A 15,417-nucleotide genomic window follows, 5' to 3' on the forward strand; every position below is an offset into this window, starting at 1 on the left:
CATGAATTCAATTTCCTTTTGCCACAGAGTTCCTTTATGGCCTTGTACTTCAATTCTTTCCCTTGGAGCAGAGCTGTAAGTGCCCCTATGTTAAAAGGATAAAGGTGTTTACGCTTGTGTTAAGCACAGGTACCACAGTAACAGACCCATGTAAGTACGACAAATCTTTACTGCTGCTATATCTCCCTCCCAGTCTGTGCATGCACTTTCCAATCAGTACAGACCCAAGACCTTATGTTCCTTCCCTAAGTTTTTTGCTGAGCCTGCAGCCATTCCCAGTGAGTGTCTTCACAGGGCCTCCTGACTGAGCAGTAGCGGTCATGTTGGTCCTCAGTTGACTGCTCAAAAAGGAGCTTTCTGAATCGGAGATAGAAGTTTCAGAGAGAAAATTCTCTTGTTTTCCTTGCTGCCCTGGAATCAGAGTATATACAGATTCCCGAGAGCACCTGCCTGCCTTCTTGCAGCCATTACACCTAAAGTGAGATGCCTTTACACCTGATGGGCTTGGAGAGGTCTAAGAGTTACTGTGTTGCTGGAGCTACTATCTCCTAGAAGGAATACCATCTCTGCCTACTAGTAGAGATGGAGGATCTCAGGAGAGTTTATCCAACAGTGGGGTGCTTACTGCAAAGTCTGAGCTAAGATTCTGCATCTTTCAAAAATCCCTGTGGAGGCCATGGAATTTGTTATTTCTCTGTCCCCAGATCTGCATATTCTCCTCCCCTTGATTTTACTGGGAGAGGCTTGTGTGCCTTTGTGTGATTCTGTCTTTGAAAGCAGAATATAGACCTTAAATAGCTGTGAAGTACTGCTGTGTGCTGTACAGGATGTGCAGTTTCCACCTCTGAGACTGCTTAATTTCAGAGGTCACTGAAATGCTACAGGCAGCTTCTTAAAAATGTCCTGACACAATGGTTTTTGAAAGCAAATGCTGTTCTGTGAAATGAAAGTTTCACAGAAGTATATTAATTTATTTCAGAATGTTGATGTAAGGGTGATAAAAATATTACTTCAGTAACATCAAATGAATTGTTTATAGGTCATCATTCTGTTCAACTTTTTGTTTTGACTGCTGTACCCAAGTGGGTTTTTAATATATAAGTCAAAACTTTGGTAGGATATCATAACTGATACCATAACTGGTAGCAGAATTACTCAAATGGTAGAGGTGAAACAAACTGTTTCAACGCCTTCAAAATGAAATACTGAAATTAAATATTTTAAGTATGTTGGAAAAAAATCAGAAGGTCTTGTGAACCATCTTTTGGTCCACAAGAAAATCTGTTTGTAGTTGCATGATCACTGATAGTGTTTGTGCAGTGCTCTGGGAGTCTTTTGGATGTAGAATTAATCTTAGGTCAATATTATTCTAACTACCTGCTATGAGGAAGCTGTTTCCACAGCTGGACTATGTCACTGCGAAGAGTTTCAATGCAAAGATTACACTTCTTTATGCTTTTTCTTTATTCAGGAAAGAGCATGTCAGTCGGAGCCTACACCTTGTAAAAATTTCTCAGCCACTGCTAACCAGGTATATCCTTTTTACTTTTAATGTTTTTTTAGAGTATATTTAGGAAACTGAGATATAAGAAAGGAAAAACCAAATTGCTATGTTTGCATTCCTTGCAGTGGAATGAACTCCCATACTGTGGCTTTGATCTCTGGTTTAAATCTAAGAGCAAACTAGTGTGGCCCTCTTTTCTGCCTTAATGGGTGAACTTGCTAATGGTTTATATTTCTAAGGTAAAGTGTCTCTGTTAGCTGCTTTTAATTGATCTACCGCTTGCCAGCCACCCTGGCCAGTCTGCTTTAGAGAGTCTTAAGTGAGTGGAAATGAGGAAACCATGGTGTGAGAATGGTTCTGGACTCAGCAACAGGTGGGCTGCAGCTGAGCTCTGTAGGAACAGGGACACAACTGCAACTGCCTCTTGCAGGCACTGACTCCTCCGGGGACCCAACTGTCTTTGGGGTGGGGACTGTCCTGTTGCTGAACATCTTTCATCACTGTGTGGTGGGTGAGCTGGTTATTTAGGAGGAGCTGTGATCCAGCATTCAATACCTGGTCAGCTGCAGGACACCTCTATCAGCCGACCCCATCAGAGACAGGTTCAATGGGGTCCCAAAATGCAGGAACAAAATAACGAAAAAGCAGTTAGGAAATGTCTGCCTGCTAGCCCCACTTTGAGCACTGTGTTTATAGAGCGAAGACCTCTGAAGATTTTGTACAGCCGGGAATTTACAAGGATTCATGGAGTTTTTCAGAGTGTTGTTAAGAATTTGATATATGCAACATTGTGTTTTTTACTTTTCTATGTTTAGCTGTATGCAAAAGCAGGTTTCTAAAGCCTGAAGCTGAACCCAATAAGAACTACAGAATAAGGAACGTGGAAGGCCCACTTTAAGCCTGTTGCAATAGACTTAGCTCTGTTTTATGTAGTGGGAATATGCCTGTTTATTCATGATGAAGAACGGTTCCACAATTGTTATACAGTACTTTCTCCATCTCTTACAAATGTAAAAGAAAAAATATTTTGCATGACATTTTACACATGAAATATGCTATAGCTTTCATTGGAAAGTGAATCCAGCCAATTCTGCTGATTAATTCTCACAGATATTTACAAAATATATTTGTGTTTGTCACTGCTGCAAATATTGTTTCAAAACAGTTATCAAACTGGTATTGAAAATACTGTTTCATTACCAGTGTACCACAGGAACACCCAGAAGAAAGTATCAGGTAATGGCAGCAACTTAAAAAACGCTGTTATAGGAAAGTGATAGGAAGGGGAATAAAGGTGTCTGTCAAGCTGAAAACTGTAACCCAGTCTATTTCTAAACTTGAAATCACAGAGTAATTGGCCTGAGATCTTCCCTCCCTCCAGCTGGACTTTCCTTTCATTTTTTCTGACAGTGAAAGACCTGAGATTTAGAGAAAGAACAGATGTATTTAAGATAATCAGGCTGTTGCTAAAATTGTGCATGAAATATTTGAAAACCAAGAGGAAAAGTTTTCCCTTGTTTTCTTTTTATTTGTTGAAAATTTGAGGGGATAGAAAGTAATATTTTAACGTAAGCTCTTATTTTCCTCAACTCTTTCTTTCTTTCTTGTTCTTCCGTATGCTCATACTTTCCTCTTCCAAAGTTTTCTGTTCTGCTCCTTCTCCTACTCTTCTCATCACACCTTCTTTGCACTTTCCCTGATGTTCAGAACATCTTTCCACCTCATTTCTGCCTGCAAATTTACAACACAATGTAGGTTTTTTTGCTAAACATTTCTGCTAGCTTTATTTATTTCAATGTTCTACTCTATATTTTGTGTTTGAATCATACTCCCTCTCCTAAGCTGATGTGTCAGAATTAGATTGCTTTTTGTTTTGTTCTGAAAGTAGTGTATCTGCTTCAGATATAATACTAGCACTCCAATATTAATGAATAATTCTTAAGTAGAAAAATTACTTTTGGTTCTACCCGAGTAAGACATTCCTGGCATGTGGCATAGCAGAAGATGTAAAACTGCTCTCAGTTTCCATTTGATCATATGCTGCAGAGTTGGAGTCCAAGATTTAAATTGTGTTAAGCAGCTACAATTTAATTTTCCAACACCACATGAGAAATGTCATAAAGCAGATGTTTAATGCAAGTTTCCTATTACTACTGGGAAATTAGCCAAACAGAAAGTCCTACAAAAAAGATACGGAGTCAAAGCACCAAGAAGAGTGTTGGGGGAAGGAAATTGTTAAGAATGCAATAATGTGTTCTTAAAAAGTAAGACATGCCCCAACAAGCTTTAAAAATTCTGGGCTTCAATCTTTCACTTTTTGTGCAACAAGACAGGTGTCTTCAGCTAATTCCAGTGGCAGTGTTACTGTTGTGAGGGCTGTCATATTTTTGTGATGGTGTACATGGCTGCTTTCTGGAGTATAATCAGGTCCTGATAAATCCTGCCTCTGTCTGTCTCTCAGTGGGAGATTTATGATGCCTATGTGGAGGAGCTTCAGAAAATGGAAAGGTCAAAAGAGAAAGAAAAAACAAAAGTTCAGATAGCAAAGAGAGAAGAGGAGAAGAAGAAGGGAAGAAATTTAACCTCTCTGGAGTCACAGGTATGTTTCATAATGCTGGAAGAAGCCTGCTCAGAGTGGTGGTGGATGCATCCGTAATGCAAGTCAGGTGAAATTTAGCAAGTTTTGCTGGCTGTCTTGCTAGTTATGCTGGCTACTTGTCTCAGTTGACAAGTAACAACCCTAAGAAATGCAAAAATTAGTTTCTGCTAGGAAGTGTATTTCCAAAACAGGATTTCCATTTTGCTGTACTTTTTACGGGAATACAAAACAGTTCTGTCTTCAAACCTGATTTCCAAGTGAGATTTATGGCTTTCTTTTTTGTGCATTATCATGTTTGTGTCTCATTTTTTATTAGCATGTGAGGGATAAAAGAGTGAAATAAGTAGAAACACCGTGTGACTTTTCAAAGAATTCTAAGTGATGCAGACGTTTTAGGTACAGGCTTCCAATCTGAAAGGCAAAGAAATTTAGGTTTCTTTCAAAATGTTACTAAAGCACTGTAGTGAAACGCATGTCACTATTTTTTATTATTTTAATGACAATGTTATAAAATTATAATTTATATATTTTCTAGTTATATACATATAAATGGTATATAATTTATATAAAAGTTAATAATAGTTAATTGAAATCAAAGCCTACGTACTTAAAATTGAATAATGATTCTGGGAGGCTTGACCTAATTTGCTGGGGGATCTTTGATGCATCGTTTATTCATTTAGTTGGAAAGTGGCAGAAGTGCCTCTCTCCAGTGTTTGAAGTGCTATGCCACGGTCAGTGATACAGCAAGGTGATACCTCTGTCATGGTGATGTGATCATCCTAAGAGGAGGTCAGCCACTCTGAGTCCTATGGAGTAGCTGAGTGAATGGCAAGGGCTGCTGAACGGGGGTAGCGGCCATTAGTCTGGCTTCTCAGAGTAGCAGGTATCATAATTCCTGCCAAGCTCTGAGCTGGTATTGTGATCTTGCTGTGAGGGTGATACTGACTGCTAATCCAGGCTGCTCTCAGGAGTAGCCTAGAAGTGCCTTGCAGGGATGCCACAGTCCATTCCCCTAAAGTGACATTACCCCATCTTAAAAATGTGATCCCACTTCAAGCACTGAGAATAACATATGGCAACCCTGAAAGATTTTCTTCATGTTCCAGAATGTTTTCAGGGGGTCCAGGAAGTTTCTATTAGGGTTTAGCAGAGTTTGAGCTATACAGAATTGTGGGTGGTTCTTTCCCCCCCCAATCTAAGTTAAACCATTTAGAAGGCAAACTGAAATAATTTCTATAATAACTGGAGCAAAATGCACTAAGAACTACAATACAGAAACATGGAAGTCAGTTCTTAGCTTGCCCCTAGAATAAGTGTAGATGTATCAACACAACTAAGATATATCTATGTAATAGAAGCTGGCTCCTGAAACTGCCTTTAGCACTTTCATACCACATGGCTGATTCAACTGTAGAGGATTTGGCTGGTTTAGCTACACCAGCAGCACTGTGCCATCAAAAGCCTTATACTATAAACAGACCAGGAACATCTTCTGACAGGCTTCTTCCTGTGAATTGTGCCATTGAAATTCACAGTCCTTTCAAAAACTCATAAATCTTTCACCTGAGTACATTTTGGAGAAGTAAGCCTGAAGTCAGCAGTACAATTATGGGCTTAAAGGGTGGACTGCTAAAAACTGATAATGAAAATGAAATAAAAATTCTACCAATGAAACTGTATTGTAACAAACCTGCTGCGTGCTCCACCGACAACAGTGGCAAGCTGAAATCCAGGCACTCGTGATCCCTCCCTTTGGAGCTTTGCTTTTCACTCTTAGCACTTTCCAGGAGGCTTGCAGGAAAGCCAGAAAGTCAATACACTGAAAAAGTGAAAGGGAAAGCTTTACGCAGAGCCAGTGTCCCAAATTGAGACCCTCTGCGAGGCTGGTGGACCAGCTTGAAGTATGTGAAAAACCTGCTGAATTTTCCAGTCATTAACTGGAAGAATGCAAACTGAAGTAATCCAAAGCTAAAATCAGACTTACAACAGGCATTACATCTGGTCATGACGAGGTCTATGGAAATTAAAGGTTGATGGCGTCAGAATCTGTACTTCTGGTCAGCAAATGGAGAAGTGGGTTTTGTGGAGCTTCCAACTCACAGGTTACACACTTTGGACCACACATGGTAATAGAAACAGAGCTTTTCCAGCTAAATACTTTCTGAGGACATACTGCCTTTGATCATTGCTGAACGGGAGCTGTGGAACATCAAGCAGGAGATGTAGCTGATCTGGATCAAGAACGCAATGGCTAGAAGCAGCAATTGATTTCCACCATTGTTTCCGTCAGACTAGTTACTAGGAAGAAAAAGACTGTGATAGCTACTGAGATAGCACTGGATTCAACCCAAAGGGAAGAAGAGGAGAAAATGAGTGGATATTACCAGAGGTGGATCTCTGATGGAAGCTCTTGCTATGGTAGGAGGTCATGAAAGAGAAGATCCAAGAACCAGAGCCGCAGCTGGAGGTGATGGTAGGGGTCAGATGAGGATTTGAAAACATAATGGATGAAAAGAAAGAGAAAACAGTACTGGAACTGAATAAGAGGTCAAGAGAACAGATGACTGGGAGAGGAAGAACATGATCCACAAAAGAATGTGGCCAAAGGCAGAGAAAAGAGAAGGAAGAAGAGAGGAGAGGAGAGGAGAGGAGAGGAGAGGAGAGGAGAGGAGAGGAAGAGCCTTGACAGTGGACTAGAAGCACCTCACTAGGGAAAAAGAAGTAGAATGAAGCCATGCACTGCACTGAAGAATGAGGAGAGGAAGCAAGGAAGACGTGGGTTGCCAAAGCAGAAGAGAGAGGCAGCCAACAGAAAAAGGAATGGAGACAACCAGGGATTCCAGCAGAAGGAAGGATGAGAATGATGTAAAGAAGAATATGAGTGAATAAAAGTCAGAATGACAGAAAGTATTTGACTGGAGGATGTGATGAGGGACTCTTGGAAAACTCTCAATACGTCTGTCACTGAAATGGATCTAGAGAGAAGAGTATGTGCTACATCCGAGAGCAGTGATACAACATTTGAAACTTTTCCTCAGTTTTCAGTAAAGGCAGCAAACAGAATATGGAGAACACAGAATACCAAAGAGGAATGATACAAAATTTTCTGAGCTGAAAATAGTTGGAAGCAGAGAAACTAGGCAGAAGTGTTGTATGTGCTTGTCCTGTTCTTGCTGTTCCTGAGCCATCTGCTTATGGCTCTGATTACAGAGAGGATTCTGGCCCAGAGGTACTCTTCATCTGATCCAGGATGACCCTCTTCATGTTGTTGCGTGAGCATAGAAATGACAGTATCTGAGGTAGAAGCAAAATGCAAGAGCTTAATGCAATTAAGTTGATGCAGGCTAGCTCCTCTCACCCTGAGATGACAAGGCATGAAATCACAAGTGTGATAGTAAGGACTTTTAATGAATTTATCTAATTACTCCAATGTAATTGGAGTAGAACAAGGATATATTATATGTAAGAGGGGTAAAAATGGTTCCATTAGCCTGACCTTTAGCAGTGTATGAGGCAATAAAATTAATATGGAGGGAAAGAATAGAGAATTGAGAGTAAATATGAAATGGAATAAAATAGCACACGTTTACCAAAGGTAAGCTGTGTCCAAATAATATTATCTCTTTCTTTGATAAGAGAAGTTGTGGTTTCCCTTAACAAGGAAAGTATAGTAAAGGTAATCTAGCTGAAATTCTGTAAAGCTATTGATATAGTGCCTTTAGGAAATTATTAGCTAAACCAGAAAAGTTGTTATTAGTACAGGTTGGGAGGGACCAGTGGAGAGGAAGACTCTGCATTTTGGAGTATCAAAGCAATCTTTGATAAGATGAGGGCTTACAGTTTCAAATACCAGGGAGAAACATGAGTGTATCGGTTGGTGAGTTGTGATGTGGCTATGAGAAGGCAAGTACATTGCTGGAATATATTGTGTGAGGGATAGCAGAGAAATACTGTTTCTGTTGTGTAAGGCAGGGTGAAACCTTATCTGGAATAGTACAAGGATATATGATTTTGATCACCCCTTTTCAAAGATGATCGATTACAAACCTGCATAGGTATGGAAAAGAATATAAGAAATGGAAAGCTCAATTACAAGAGACTAAAAAAATCTTAGCATATTTGTCTGGTAATGCAAAGGTAGAGAGGGAATCTGAGGTAGATAAGAGAGAGGGAGAAGAATTAGTAAGGCGGGGGATAGTGTCGACAAAAATGCAGATGGATGTGAACCAGTTAGGAATATGTTAAATCTGGAACTTACTGCACTGGAACAGCCTCTAATCTCCTCTGAAGCAGAAGTCGTTGAACAGTTTCTTAAAAAGTCCAAATAAAATTTATATTTAACAGAGAAATGTGCATTCCTGAATCATGTGAGGTCCTGTCTGACTTGTCTATCTCACTATAGCATTACCCCTTTCTGAGATATGCCTGGTGAGACAGCCCAGCCCACAGGGTCATAATTATCATTTGGAAGCTCTTGGATGACCACAGTTATTTTTGAAATAACAGCTGAAATTTGAATGCAATTAACCTTCACATTATTTTTCACCTGTTCCTGGTCATCCCAAGGAGTGGATGAGTGGTTACCGACTCCCTTGTCTTCAATCTGCTGTTTACAGAGTATCAGAATTAAAAGCAAACAGTAAAAATGAACAGATGAGTACAATTCTGGAAATGAATAACTACTTGACAGGATTCAACCTGGGGGACTTTATTTGGGATTTGCAGTGGGTGTTTGCAGTGCTGGGAAAGAGGTGACAACATCCCTGTACCTTGCTTTTTTCTTTGCAAGCCAGGAGTTCTTCTAGTATTGCCAGTACATGTATTGCCAGAGATATGAGCAGTTACTGCACTGGTTTTAGGGTAGGGTTTGTCTTCTGGATATGCAATTATACACCAGCAGAAGTCTTTTTTCATGCTTCAGTTTACTGGAGTTACACATTGCAACTGGCCAGCAGCTGAGAGGCAAATATGAAACAATTAGTGTTAATGAACAGTAGAGCAAGACCAAGACATTTATTTTCAAAGTACTAGCCCATTATCCATCTTACATATGATTCCATTAACATTGTTGGTGTTCTAAAAATAATTTATGCACAGAAATAAACAAAACAAATTTGTTAGCTGATGAGCTCCCATTACATTTGCCTAGCTAGCCCAGAGTTGGCCTACAACAAAAAATAGAGTTTCAAACAGATCTTTAAAAAAAGGATAAATTAGGCCTATCACTTCCACTGAAGATTTATTTCAGTAACATTCAGAATAAATCAAACCTGAAATAAGACAGGATCCAATGAGAAAATAACATACTCTGATCCAGTTTAATGCCAAAAATGTAGTTATTCATGATTGCATTGCTAACAGCACAGCTATCTGACAGGAAAGCTGACTTAAAACTCTTTGGATTCATCTGGAGAGTTTCCTGCATTGCAGGAAAAATTCCACTGAATAATACATTGTTTCTGTATTTACGGGTTTTTTTTTTGTTTAAGGCCTGCTTTCTGCTGAGAAAAAAAATTATAGATGAAGCAGGATCTAGCATTCGTCTTTGAAAACACATAAAGTAAGCCTTATCTTCTGATCTTCAGTCCAGAATGATGTCTCAGGTTGGAAATTCAGAATGCTTGCAGTGCAAGTTTCCTTGGATGTGTAAGAGAACAAGAGCCGTAATCCTGCTCATGTCTGTAGGGTACAGCACTGCCGTTCTTCCCCAGCTCCTTCTGGTAGCAGGTGCATGTTAAAACGGAAGAGATTTTTTTGCCTGCATAATAGATGAGTGGAAGACAGCCTAGCTAACGCACCTGATGAATCAGCAGGACTCCAGGGGATCTGTTCTTTATACCTCGTAACTATGACTTTTACAATGTTGGAGAGAAAAGTGGTTATTGCACTTCTCTTTTTCTAAATCAAGTTGTAACCTTTTCAACATTTAACCTCTGTCAATTAAGCTCACTCGGAGCAATATGCTGGTGGCAGCCAATGACATTTTTATAGTAATGATCTCAATATTGCTGGACAAGTATTAGCAAAGGTGAATTGCTTTTTTTTAGGAAGTGTTTTAGAGAAAGACAGGTCTTATTGTGGCAGAAGCAATAATGGCAACTTAAAGTCGAAAGAGAGAAATCCCAGCAATTGGGAGTATTAATTTCTACTTGAGATGTTTCATGCATTCCCTTTCTCTTCCTCTTTAATTTCTCTTAATACTTATGAATTCCTAAAGTCTAGAGAATAGCATACTGTGTTAAAATTTGGAAACATCTTTTCCTGTGATTTCTTGAATTCTGAACACGACAGTAAATTCTCTGTGCTGTTCTTAAGAATTCCTCCCACAGACTCAGGGAAAACCTGAAGAACATGAGAGTGGCCACAATGATTCAGATCAAGGATCTAACCACAAGTGAATGTGTAAGGAAGGGTAAGAACACAGCAAGAGTATATGCCAGTCCCAAATATTCTTCCAGCTTTCAACTAGTATCAGCTATTTCCTAAGCTTGATGTGCTTTGGCACATAGATGGAAGTACTTGTTCAGTCTTCCTTGAAACCATGTAAAGTTCTTGCATCTACAACATCCTTTGACAAGGCATTGCACAGATGTGTCATCCTTATATAAGAGTCACCTCCTTTTGTTTCTTTTGAACTTGACTCCCACTAGCTTCACTTGACACCCCTACTTTTTGTATCAGAAGAGACAGTGAACAGTCAGTCCCTGTGTGTCCTCTCTGGGCCATTTAGGATTTCATAGACCTGTCTTCCCAAGCCATGTCTTCTCCAGACTGGCAAGTCCCAGCCTACTCAGTTTTTCCTGGTACAGCAACCATTCCAGACTGGGACCATTCTTGTTGCCCTTCTCTGAACTTGGTTCCAAGTTCTACTTTATCCTTTCTGAGATGGGAGAAGACGACTGCACACATTACTGGTGTAGGTGTAGGCAAACTATGGATTTATAAAAAGTGTTGCAGATTATAGGATTGCTTTTTTTTCTCCTTTGTCCTGTCATCTTTGTGTAGTCCTTTGGGTTTCATGCTCTTTGAAGCAAGACACTCAGTCTCCCTCGAGACTGTGCAGAGCCCAAGAAAGAAGCAGAGGGCTGGGACGCACATAATCTGAAGTCATGTTCTTGGATCTGACTGTGACTGTGCAGTGTAGTTTTGGCAAGTCATTTCACTTTTTCTTTTCAAGTTCAGGGCACTCTCTGAGCTGTGTCAAGGATGACAAGTTTCTTTTCAGTGTCGTCACTGTTGAGGAAATCATGCTGTGCTGGCAGCCATCAGTCCCTAGCAGGGGTTTGAAGATGAAAGGCTTTGAAACACTGATGGGGCTTTGGGGCAGCGGTAGTAGATGGGGATTCAGGTCCTTGGAGCAGCATGCTGACAGAGCACTTTGCATACACCTTGGCATTCTCACATCATTGCGCAGAGCTGTGCTGGCATCATCCTCGCGGCCCAGCACAGACTGGGAACTTTTAAGTTCTGTTCTTCCAGTTGCTGGCACCCAGGCTTCTTGTCCTACTTGCAGGTTAATCCAGCTTGGATTTTGCTAGTGATTGCACATACACACGCAAAGGATAGCGAGCATACTCACACAAAAAATAGTTAGGAATAGAGTTTAGTAAGAAGATGGTTATAAGACTCTGGTGATCAGGCACAGGGCTCTGTCAGACAAGCATACTAACCAGCCATCTGCTGACAGTCAAACAGTCCCTGTTATGCTCCCTTTTCTCCCTTTGTCCATGCTGCTTCTTCCCCCATCCATATGGATTGTTCCCTTTCTCCACCCTTGTCTCCTTCCATATCAACAACCTGCCCCTGATTACTTTTTCCCCATTGGTCACATTTTTGCTATCTCTATACCCAAGTTTGCTATTTCTGGTGTAATTTCCTAGGCAATCTTAGCCTTACATGATATTACTGATACAGTTACCTAGGGACTGCTGGCCTTGCAAGATGCCACTCCCCAAAAGGTTTCCAATACTTGCATACCTGAAGGTGTGTATGCATACCTTCACATACACAGGCTTGCCCACTTGTGGTGTACCCTGGCCAAGAGGATGGGATTTTCCACAGTATCAAAACAATTTCCACAAGAGCTGGACAGCAAACTGTCCTTTGCATGTTTGTTATATATTGTATCAACTTATGGATCTATGAATGCATCAAGTTGGAATTGCCCAGTGATTGATTGAACGATTTCTAAATCCTGTGATCTTTACTTAACACACAAGACCTTAAAGCTCTCCAGTTGGAGACAAGAGGATGCTCATGCATTATCAAGCATCTATGATTTCATTACTGAAGCTAATGAACTATTATCAAGTGAGATGGGGGAGGGATCATGTGTGTGCTTTTAGCTCATCCCATCATGAGGTAGCTTGGCTGAGTTGAGGAAGACAAGACTCTAACTGCCTTCACAGATAAGTACCTTCCAATTGAGCTAAATCAGGAACAAACACTGAAGTTACTGCAGCTCAGCTGTGGATGGCATCTTGCTAAACTTATAATAAAGTCATTGCCTTAATTCAGGGGCCCTTATCATTAGTGCTGGTGTGAAAAGCTTCAAATTATCCTGTATTCAAGATCAAAGGACTCAAGTTTTTCAGTTACACAAGGTCTGAAGGACTTGTAAACAGACAGGAAATACGTTTTCTCTTCCTTGTTTTCCTTTTCAACAGAGTGATGATATAACCAAGATCTCAAAGGCTGCTAAAATAATGGAGCGCATGGTGAATCAGAACACATTTGATGACATTGCACAAGGTACGATCCTGCTGGGAGATGCTTCTGACTCAAGCCAGAACACCTGCAGATGAGTGGTCACAGCTGTAGCAAGGGTAGAACAGAATAGAATAGAATAGAATAGAATAGAATAGAATAGAATAGAATAGAATAGAATAGAATAGAATAAACAGAGCTAAAATGAGCAGGACCAGGAACCTGTTGACTCACACAAGGCAAACAGGACAGCAGACTGCAGGCATTCAAAGGGCATGCCACATCAGCCCTGCTCTGAGCAGGCTGGGCCCTGCAGGTTTGGTCGGCATTGCCTTCCCTGTGGCATTTCCCTCCCTCAGCAGGTACTTCCATCCTGGATGCAAGTGCTGGTGACAGCAGCCAGTGCTGAGCATCTCTCTGCTGGCATACAGGTCCCAGCCACGGAGACATACTCAGTCTCGATGTTATTTTGCAAGGGTTTTGCTATCTCTGCTCAGCTCCCTCCTGAAAGGCCTCACCTAGCTCCAGGAGTGGCCTGAGGTCACTCCTCACTCCGGGCTTCTGCTTTCTTGCTCATTCTTTGTCTGCTTTTAGATCATCAGCTTTTTTTTGTGAAGACTTGGTGCTTGCTAAAATGCATTTACAGGACTTAGGTGCTGGATTGGAGTTGAGACTTAAGGGCTGAGACAGTTTTTATACTAACAATTGGGTTGTGCAGAGGCTGTGAGGATAACAGAGTGGTTTTTAAAGCTTCCCTGGCACTGCACCATGCTGATTTATTTCCTATTTGTTCACCGGGACCTTTTCCTTGATTTTTTTGTTTTAGATTTTAAATATTTTGAGGATGCCTCGGATGAATACAGAGACCAGCAAGGAACCCTCCTCCCACTCTGGAAGTTCCAGTATGACAAAACCAAGAGACTTGCAGTTACTGCCATCTCCTGGTAAGTCTCTTTATTACAAACTTACTCTCAGCAGTTTGCAGGGGAATGGAATGGAATGTCATGGCACCTTACAAGGCAGGGCTGGTTTCTCTGGGAACACTGTTTTGAATAATTACAGTCAGCTGCTTTGGCAGCACCAGTGCCTGGTGCTTCTGGATGCAAAGCACCTTGTGTAAGGCTGAACGTGCCAGGCTTGTGCCATTCAGCAAAAGGTGAAGGCACAGCAGGCTCTGTGCAGCACTAGGGCAAGGTGAGTGTAGTTAGCAGAGCAAAGAAGAGTCCCTTCTTGGGAAACCTGGGATAAACATGTCATATCTTTGGACAATATGCTGTAGGAATCAATCCTAAAAAGCCCAGGGGAGGAGAAGGGATAGAGACTGTATTTTTGACAAGTGTCAACACAAAAGAATTAAAGCAGCAGAAAGGGAAATGCAGACATTGCATGTGCCAGAGAGGTATCACCATGGACTATAAGATGCTGAGGCACTGATGCCAGACAAGACCTTTATGCATGGTACATATTCAGTTGCTGACCAGACAACAGTGGTATTTGTGTACTGGGATCTTACACAGTTCAGTTTAGTAGGCATTTACCCTGCAGGTGACTTTTACATATTTATTTCTGGTCAGTCCAAAAACAATTACTGATACTTTCAAATCAACTGTCTTTTTCTGAAATGTTATTGCCGTGGTTATTACCATGAAAAAACCACTCATCACCAATCTGAATGATTCCTTTTACTTTTTACCATGCTTGAGTCTCCCCAGAACTGGCTTGGTTCATGCACTGAGCATGAGACATACATAGTCAGCTCCTGCCTTGTGCTCCCCTGCAGCTAGGCCTCCCCTCACTTTTTTGTAGGGCAGTGTTGACACATCTGTTTCTTGCCAAAGAGGATCTACGGAGAGACAGAGCAGGATAGCTCTGTCCTTTCAAGCCACTGCAGTAATTATACTTTAATAGAATATCAAGGATGCAGTTGTGTGAGAATTACAAAATGACAGTAAAATGAGATGCACAATTGGGAGAAAAGGCATCTTTTATAGGTAGTGTATGCTGCTGTTATTCTTGTCTCCAAGAAATGATGACAGAAGGATGGCCCTGAAATTGGAAGAATGACCCCAAATTGCCTTATGTAGTAAGCTTTTCTAATTTAATTTTTATTCTCATATTCTTAGCAGTGACAGTGCGTTTAGTGGATAGAGCAAGAGCATTAGGATGTCTAGGTATTAGCCCAAGTGAAAAAGTACAGGGCAAATGAAGAGAGAAGTGGTTTTTATTTTATCAATTCGGAATAGCAAGTCAGAGAAAACACTCATTAGATGATTTTTGCATTCATTCATTTTACAGGATTGTTATCCATTGGTTGTGCTGTGTGAGCTCAGGGACAGCAACAGTACTGACCTTTATCCCATGTAAACCCTACAGTAACTGTCCACACACAGCAGAAGTTGTAAAGAAGGTAGATGTTTTTCAGATAAAGGGACGTCAGAAAACATAGTAGATGGCTAATTGCTCATAGTCAATATGCCTCAGCAAACCTCAGCTGACTGTTCACCAACCAGGTCAGAAGGGAATTTCCCTTCCTGGTCTGTGGAAATGATAATGAATTCATGAACTGATAGCTGTGTCTTGAAGCATCCCTCTTTATTTAATAACA

At 40.8% G+C, this 15,417-nt stretch overlaps 1 protein-coding gene across 1 annotated transcript in view; it reads left to right on the top strand.

The window, feature by feature from the left end:
• Positions 1 to 15,417, top strand: part of DNAI1 (dynein, axonemal, intermediate chain 1) — a 139,366-nt gene that overhangs the window by 11,398 nt on the left and 112,551 nt on the right. The window contains exons 8-11 of the mRNA XM_009334718.1: positions 1,472 to 1,531; positions 3,966 to 4,103; positions 12,773 to 12,857; positions 13,639 to 13,756. Of these exons, the coding sequence (XP_009332993.1) occupies positions 1,472 to 1,531; positions 3,966 to 4,103; positions 12,773 to 12,857; positions 13,639 to 13,756 (401 nt within the window). The remainder of the gene's footprint in view (positions 1 to 1,471; positions 1,532 to 3,965; positions 4,104 to 12,772; positions 12,858 to 13,638; positions 13,757 to 15,417) is intronic.

This window comes from Pygoscelis adeliae, unplaced genomic scaffold, assembly GCF_000699105.1.
Source record: "Pygoscelis adeliae isolate BGI_AS28 unplaced genomic scaffold, ASM69910v1 Scaffold442, whole genome shotgun sequence".
Classification (NCBI taxonomy): domain Eukaryota; kingdom Metazoa; phylum Chordata; class Aves; order Sphenisciformes; family Spheniscidae; genus Pygoscelis; species Pygoscelis adeliae.